The following is an 8,370-nucleotide window of genomic DNA, read 5'->3' as shown; positions in this document are numbered from 1 at the left end:
TGGACGTTTGTCCTTTTGCTCCCGCACGTTGGGCCGCGATTTGTGTCCGTTTTGCCCCAAACGGACGCGGTCAGACCATTTGGGGTCGTGCGTTGGAGTTGGCCTCATACCATTGAATTAATAGATGCCACAAAAAGTATATTGTTGAATTCATATTGAAAAATACTACTCCCTCCATTCCTAAATATTTGTCTTTCTAGAGATTTGAACAAGTGACTCCGTATAGAAAGGAGTGAATCTACACTTTAAATTATGTCTATATACATAGTATGTGGTAGTCAATTTGAAATCTCTAAAAAGACAAATATTTAGGAACGGAGAGAGTAGTTTCTAATGATATATTTTTATAGCAAACATCTCATGTAGTATTACTTTTATTGACGATCAAAGTAAATCTCAAAATACAAATTAGGCCCTATATGTCCAAATGGAGGGAGTACACAAGTTTCAAGTTTGTAGATGTTCTTTCAAGTTTGTATTCCACATTTTGTGGCTTTCGATCAATAAAACTTAGTTTTACCGCTAAAAAAATATGTTCTTCCAAAAAAAGTTTGTAGATGTTGACTTAGGATTTTGTCTAGACTTTTGATGGTATTATTTTATAATTATATGTTGTACGAAGTACACACTGATAAAAGGGGCACTGACATGAAAACACTGGTAAACGCGTTGTTTCTGATCATCAATCACCCTCATAACAAATAGGAGTAGCATATCAAGATAAACTTGGTGTTAAGACTCAAGAACAAGAGTAGAAAACATAGCATGTAAAAACAGGCTAACAGTGCCCACCCCACCCAAGCTGGTCAACTCATCTGCCAATAAGGTTACAAGTCAAGGCGCTACAAATGCAAGATATAGATGTCATGTGTAAGTATGCATCATGTAAACAACCACCTGAAAACACCTAACAACTTTTGTCAACATACAACATATCCCCTTAGAAGACACCATTCTAAGATGCTGCCAAAATGTAGCTGCCGGGAGGCTAATGACCCGAGTAGTAGGGCACCGAACATTGCTGGAACTCTGGCCCCGAGCTCGACTCGAAGATATGCTGCGGAAGGGATAACTCGGCCTCCGGGAATTCAGCATCGCTGCCTCGCTGCCTCTTTGCTGCCCTCTCGTGCTTTGGACTGAGAGTAGGAGAACCGGGATGACAGTTGGAATCTGCTGTTAGCAGCGGTTCATCATGACATGGGCTCTTGATTGCTTCAGTCTGGCTTCCACTGTCTCTTTTGAAAGCCCCACCTTGAGATGCAGATTCAGATGTCGGTGCAGGAGTCGAGGGGTCTGTCCTCTCAGAGTCGGGGAACTGATCGCTCGACACTGTGACAGTTGCTCCTGCACCAGGTGTTTCAGACTTTATACCACCGCCACCGAAACGCTGCTGCTCTTCTATGATTTTCTTAAGGTACTTTCCCTGTGCCTCGATTCGCAGCTGCAGCTGCCTTTGTACCTAAAGAAAATGTTATCAGCACATCTTATCATTGATCCCTACTTAATATAATTGTAGGTTATTGATGAATTTACTGCTATGCAAGCATGCAACTAATGCATCTGGTCAATTAAACCTAACTATTTACTTAATTTGCAAGTTTGAAAATATGAATGAGATTACAAACCGAAACACAAACAATGTCTCTAGTGCAGACTTCGCAGCCATTACTAGAAGAAGCGTGGAAGTTGACAATATTAGGAACGGACTTGTTTTTGCCTCTAGCTTACTAAGAATTTTCCTCTGTTTTTAGAAGATAAAGTATTTTACAAGCATTTGCTTTTGGACCGCAAACAAAAAACTTACTTCGAGCTGTTCATGCAACCGCTTTTGGACCTCCATCTGCAGCTTCAGGGCTTCAGATATCTGCATTCCACTGTAAAGAAACAGGCTCGACGATCAAACGTCCCTAGGAAAAACTGAGGAAAACAGGGGAGCAGCATCAACTGAAAGACACTAATTCCAAAAGTGAAATTGAAGTCTCCAAGAAAAAGGTCGCTGTACATTAGCAAAAGACTTGCCCCTTACGGATAGCATAGCATGGATAAATCAACAAAAAGCAACGATATTACATCTTTCAAATAAAGGAAGATGAAAATGCATATGGATCGGTTTGAAGCTATATCAACGTGTTTTCATTGCTGCGTAGCATTTGTGTACCTGATGATATTCAAGGCCAAAAATTGATGAAGGGAATAAAATAAATTGAACACTTTTCATTTTGCAGAAATTACTCATCCAGTATAAAAATAAGAGAGATTTCAATTAGATTATGGTTGCACCCTAATTTTTTATGTTTCTAATAACTGAGGAACCACAGTTAGCATGTGTGTCGAGCGGCATGCAAACCTCAAGGGTAGTAAAATAAGAGAGTTGACTATGCTAGATGAACTTCTTAGTGCATTGTAGAATACGGCATACATTGCAGTACTTTCATCCCATGCCATGCCAGTCACAGTTTACATAAGTTACTATTTAATGGAGATTATAACTGGCCATATGTGTATACATACGAGGATCCATCAAGTCCTGCTAGCGAATCCCCTGGATCTTTGTTATCAGCCTTGTTACCTACACGAGAGATACATATTAGGAAAGAACTGAAACAAATACCACAATACCAAGTATATGAGAAGTGTGTTCACCTACCATCAGCTGAAGAGTCGGGAATGTACTTTGCTAGCCTGTATTTCTGAAAACAGTAATAGGGGATTCAATATCAGAAATTAAGAGTTAACAAATATTACCAAAGGCCAAGTGGCACTGTTAAACAATATGTACCTGTAGGTGACTTTTCACATGGTATATTGTTAATCCTGGTGTACCCATAATTCTCAAAACTCCTTTAGGAGTTGCTCCTGTTGCATTTGAGGAATTCAAGTGTCAGCAGAAGCGAAGTTCAAAAAAAAGTGCCAGCAGAAGCATAATAAGCCTATATAATTACTGTAGCAAATAAAGGTACAAATGCACATAACTGACAGATAAGTGCAACATAAGTACATTTGTACCTTTTACTTTTATAATAACATAAGAAAATACTGATAAAAGTAAGTTATTAATTGCTTAGATGGATGGAGATCCTCACCCAAGTGATTTGAAAGTCTTAAAAATCAAGCTACAATTCTCTCACTTAAAAGGGCTTCTTGCTTGGTACATTCTCATGTAAATGCATGGTAGCTTATACATCTCATCTCTTTTACTTGAGAATAGAAGTTAATCTAACACCTTAAACTCTAAACCATGCTTATTCCAAGCTTATATGATGTTGTGTTGAGATAATGTGATAGCTTAAAACCATATATAAGCTTTCTACTTAGAAACGATGTTTTGAGTTCCACGGCATCATATATTTACATGCTATTGTCACTTTAAGAACGTCTGGTATTTTCAAACTATACTAAAAAACTTCACTAGATATAACAATGTCATGTAATATAAATTAATTAATGTAAAATTATATCACCTTTAGATTTCAAATAAACTATTTTATGTAGTCCCATAAAGTGATTACACAGTAAGAAGAAATAGTATCATATAAAAGAAGTAATGAAGCACAGTTGCAATGTGGTTACGTACTATCAGGACCGCCCAGTTGAGTAACAGCCTCCACAAATTGTTCATGCAACTCATCTGTCCACCGCAAGCGTTGCCTCGCAGCCAAGCTAGCTTTGCTGTTTGGTCCATCATTCGAGCCCATGTTGTTTTCACCTGATTCCATTTGCTGCAGGTGAGCGACTGAGTGGCTATGATTAGACTCTAGTGCTGGTGGATATACTGTTCATCATCTAGGGAAAAATGATATAAGGAACCAAATAGAAAAGGCTATTTTATTTCCTTAAGAGAACGATGCTATATTAATAGAAAGGGTAGTCTAACATGCAGTGATCACCAACAATTTGCATTAATGAAAGTACAAAATAACTACTTAATATGAAGGTGCCGTGACATATTTCACTCCCTATCTACTGAGAAAGACCACCAGCTTGCAACATGTATGATGATTGCTTGGTAGTTAATGCCCTATTAAGACACCTCAGAGAAAAAGCAGTGAGATATGGCAATTTTCATACAGAACCCGGGTATTTCAGGGAAGACTAACCACACATTGGATTTAAGACAACAGAGAGTGTTTAATTTAATTTAGTACATACTCCCTCTGTCCCATAATGTAAGACGTTTTTTTGACTCTAGTGTAGTGTCAAAAAACGTCTTACATTATGGGACGGAGGGAGTAGATAATACTGAGAGCACTAACAGCCTACAGAGATGTCATTTGCCCATGGCAAACAGGTCAAAATCTCATATTCTACCCAGAGTGCTAGAGGGAACAGCCATTTTCTGTTTTCATCGACGCTAATACCTTTATCTCATCATTCCACTGGTCGTTCTGTTTACAAGGCAGATCAATCAAATCATAAGAGTCACAGAGGCAACACAAACTGATATTGGAATATTTGTGCCCACAGCTGGGAAGGTGCACCATCGCATACTCATGCTTGCGATCCTGGATCAGCTCAGGCAGGTCAATTTCGTGGCCACTAAGCAAGACAAAACAGCACGGATACAAATAGGCGAGGTGGTGGCTCGAATGAGCCATTCTAGTCATCCAAACGGCCATCAATTGTGAATAATCTAAAGAATCATAATAGAATGATTCCCGCCACGTTATGGACCAAAGGGGCTGATATTTTCAAAGAAACCTGTAGCAAACGTTCCAACAAAAGTTTACTTCTCTTAAAAACGCCAATTTATCCTACTAATGCTAGTACAGAAGAAACTCTTCCTATGTAGAGTAGCTCTTAAGAGTTTCTGTGTTCTCAACTCTTCCTATGTAGAGGAATTTGCCACTTCATCCAAAATACAACCATGATGATGGTTGTTTACTATCCCAACCTCTTATTCTTTCATTAGAAAAGTTCGCACTTTTATCAGGGCAAGAAGATGAGCAACCCCAAACATAACAGCTTCTGATCACCAAACATAGCAGGTTGTTGTCAGGGGCGATGCCCCAAGAACCCGGTTTCATAGCAGGTTGTTGTCAGGGGCGATGCCCCAAGAACCCGGTGAAAAACCATATGCCAGCCATCCCGCAGAGAAGGTGGGCCCACCATGTCAGCCTCATGAGGGGCCCCTTTCTTCCCCCAAATGGCCCCGACCACCCATGGAAACTACTTCGGCCAGGCAAGAGGTGGTGCAACGAGACAGGTAAAATTCGGGAATCCTCCCCGCGGCCAAAACAAATTGAAGAAGAAATTCGAGGATTTCTCACCTGCCAGGGTCGACGAACCGGCCGAATTCGCGGCGCGAGGCTCGAGCCGGGGAACTGGGGACGGCCGGAGTGCAGCTCGGCCGGCAAGATCGGGACTTGGCGCGGCGGTGTGGACTGGTTGTGAGGGAAGATTCGTGGGTTATTTCTTGGTTTCCGGCGAGCAGTGGAGAGAGAATTCCACGAGATTCGCCTCCCACCTTCTCTCTCTGTGCTACCGGCTCGGAAGGACCAGATTTCAGCCCAAACCTGCCCAAGACAAACTGGTTTGCAGCTATTTTCAGTTAAGTCCTTATATTATAAAGTTTTGTGTAAGACACACTTGTCCAGTATGGCACTCCCTCGGTTTCTATTTGGTCCTCGTGGTCAACAAAGTTTATAAACAAAAATATTAATATATACAATAATAAATCAATATCATTAAATTCATTATTGAATGTACTTTCACATTATATATATTTGTTATGATAATTATTTATATTTTTTAATATAAACTTGGTTAAACTTTACGAAGTTTAACTTCAGCCAAACCAAATATGCAGAATAAGTAAAAACGGGGAGTAACGTTTCTATCTCAGCGATATTCTAGGTCCAAAAATCTTTCTTCGAAGACCAATTCTTGCTTTCCTGCTAACTGATCGCAGCTAAGGTTAATGGATTTGGGAGTATATAATGAATATATAAAATAAAAATATAAACAATAGTAACATGTCTGTAAATTTGGGAGTAGATAATGAAAACCGATTATATATAAGCAATAGTAACAAGTAGGAGCGACGTTGTTGATGACGATGTTGGCGATAATCTGTTGCTGTTGCTGACGGTGATTAAGACGATGATGAGTAGAGCCGTCCGACTTGGATGAAAGACGACCCGTGATGATGAACTTGAGTAGTCGGGCAGAACGCTTCCCAAAAAGCTAATTTGTTCTCTCCTAGTGCAGGATCACAAGAACGAACGGTTTCGAAGACCTGCTCTCCCGCAATGCACACCGGCATTCGGGATGAAGTAGACTATGGTGACTACACAAATAATGAGATGAGGCAAAACCCTACACGTTTTTGATGTGTCTTTGGCCGCGGCAGGTAGCAGTAAATATAATAGGACCAGAGGCAGTATCATGTTACGATCACGATCTCGAACTGACTTGGATTCTAATTTGTATACTTATCGAACAAGAAATAATTAACTTGTCTGCCAATACATCAAAAAATAAAATGGCAAAAAGAAGCTACGCCCCTGTGGATTTGGTGAACCATTCACGTGCACGTCGCAAGCGCGCCACCCCAGTCTGAGCCCGGCGAGGCGAGCGAGCACGCGCGCGCGATCTTCTATTTCTCTCCTTCACACCCCATTAAGTGCGGCGTAGAGAACTCACTGTATAAAGAGACTTCGCACCTCCTCAACTAGTCGTATGAGACTAAACTTTTAGCACCAGCACTTGTCATTTTTCATGAGCCTGGTTTGAGATTTCAGATATTTCACATGTAATAGGCCAATTATTTCCAACATTCGCCGCATATAAGTGAGATTCTAAAGTGCGTTTAGTGAACCCCGGATTGAGCAACATGACGTGACCACGATAACCGTTAGTACACATCAATACATCATCATCTGCGTGAATGTAGATGCAATCGGATGCCTTCATGAACCGTGCATGGTTCGCGACCCCGTGATCGTAATATCGTGAATACAGGAGGAGCAGAGCGAATATTGTACAGGAAAGTCACGCGGCGTGCGCCCTACATCTGGAAAAAGGTTTAGCCCTAGCTTAGCTTAGCTCTGGCCGGCCATTGGCCAATGGCATGCTGCGCCACTGCCCGCGTCAGATTAGATGGGACGCGTCCACGTGGCGCCTGCGGATCCGTTCAAACGCATGAAAATGGTCGACCGACCCATACGCTGTGCATTTGAAAACGGACGAACGCCACCAAAACAGGAGCGTTTTTATTTTTCGCGGGGCGGTTTGTTTTTTCGAAAAAAGGAGCAGCATTTTTGTTGATCTGGCTGTCATGTTTTCTTGGCATTTTTGTGTGTGGGCTGACTTTTCTTGGCATTGGAGTACCAGAAACCTATTTACTACTCCCTCGTTCATAAATACAGTACATTATAAAATATTCTAACCCTTTTACAAATCGAATGTACATGAACAGTGTTGATGTGTTTATTCACTCATTCCAGTATGTATGTAGTTCATATTTCTAAAGTATCTTATATTTATGAACGGAGGGAGTACAATGAGGAAATCAAACATGTTTAAAATGCTACAACTCCACAATTATCCATGTCGAAGTCTTAAGACATTCCATAGTGGGATATAAGAGTATCTACAACCGGACGCGGCAAATCCGACCACTCAAACGCTCGCGGACATGCCTGGCGTGTCTGCAGGCATTTCTCAAATAACTCTCTCTACATCTGAATACCTCATATAGGAAATCTTAAAAACATACAGACCATGCAAAGAAAACATCTACGTGTTGCGTAGATCAACTAATCCTCGACTACGCTACTCATTGTCGTCGAAGATGTCCCCTATCTCTGTTTCGGGCTCTGGGTACATGGGGGCGGCAGCAACTCCGGCTCCTCCTCTGCCTCTGCCTCCATTTTCGCTTCCACCTCGTTGAAGAGCACGTCGGTCTCCGCCTGTTCTTGTCGGACAGAGCGCCAGTTGGACTCCACATATGACTCATCCTGGATGGACCCCAGGATGGCTGTCTGCTCCGCCATCTCCGCCGCTTGGGCGACGGCAAACTCTGTCATGGCCTCTTCCATGGTGAAGCCCGCAACCGGCGCCGGCTCTTCCTCCGGCTCCATCGCGCCCGCCTTCTCCGGATCGGCCCCCTCCATGGGCTCTGGCTGCTGATCCCCCTCCTCCTTCTCCTCCACCGACTCTGGCGAGTCTGGAGGCAGGCCTGTTGCGATCCGGGCCGCGCACCTCGCCCGGTCTCCTCCTCGATCTGGAAGTGGCGCTCCGGCGTTAGCATAGCGTAGGTGGGCTTCTACTATCGGGCCATGTCAAACGGCAAGGGAAGAGGAAGGTGGAGACGGGGAGAAATGTGCTTGGGCTGGCGACACATAGAGAGAGAGAGAGAGAGAGAGGAAG

At 42.4% G+C, this 8,370-nt stretch overlaps 1 protein-coding gene across 5 annotated transcripts; it reads right to left on the bottom strand.

Annotated features, from left to right (window-relative positions):
* Positions 1–708: 708 nt before the first annotated feature.
* On the bottom strand, positions 709–5,522 carry LOC119308785 (myb family transcription factor PHL7-like). 5 transcript variants are annotated; one of them, XM_037584929.1, is made up of 7 exons: positions 5,268–5,522; positions 3,575–3,783; positions 2,780–2,856; positions 2,648–2,690; positions 2,512–2,569; positions 1,805–1,874; positions 709–1,459 (listed from the first exon to the last, which is right to left on the bottom strand). In XM_037584929.1, exons 2-7 carry the CDS (start codon positions 3,714–3,716, stop codon positions 989–991), a joined length of 861 nt encoding a protein of 286 aa, XP_037440826.1. In that variant the 5' UTR covers positions 3,717–3,783; positions 5,268–5,522; the 3' UTR covers positions 709–988. The 5 variants fall into 5 exon arrangements, with proteins under 5 accessions (XP_037440826.1, XP_037440827.1, XP_037440828.1 ...); XM_037584930.1 differs by having other exon boundaries at positions 3,575–3,772; XM_037584931.1 differs by having other exon boundaries at positions 3,575–3,733.
* Between the last annotated feature and the right edge of the window lie 2,848 nt (positions 5,523–8,370).

The sequence above is a fragment of the Triticum dicoccoides genome, chromosome 5B, assembly GCF_002162155.2.
Source record: "Triticum dicoccoides isolate Atlit2015 ecotype Zavitan chromosome 5B, WEW_v2.0, whole genome shotgun sequence".
In the NCBI taxonomy this organism is placed as follows: domain Eukaryota; kingdom Viridiplantae; phylum Streptophyta; class Magnoliopsida; order Poales; family Poaceae; genus Triticum; species Triticum dicoccoides.
Note: the sequence above shows the minus strand (reverse complement) of the source record. Positions and strands in the feature narration are given on the sequence as shown.

What these genes read in the sequence shown, in the direction of transcription:
- LOC119308785 (XM_037584929.1), bottom strand. Translation starts at nt 3,716, where the DNA reads ATGGAATCAGGTGAAAACAACATGGGCTCGAATGATGGACCAAACAGC. An exon ending in TCAACTGGGCGGTCCTGATA is followed by an intron (nt 2,857 to 3,574) that starts GTACGTAACCAC and finishes CAAATGCAACAG; the next exon opens with GAGCAACTCCTAAAGGAGTT. An exon ending in ATGTGAAAAGTCACCTACAG is followed by an intron (nt 2,691 to 2,779) that starts GTACATATTGTT and finishes TACTGTTTTCAG; the next exon opens with AAATACAGGCTAGCAAAGTA.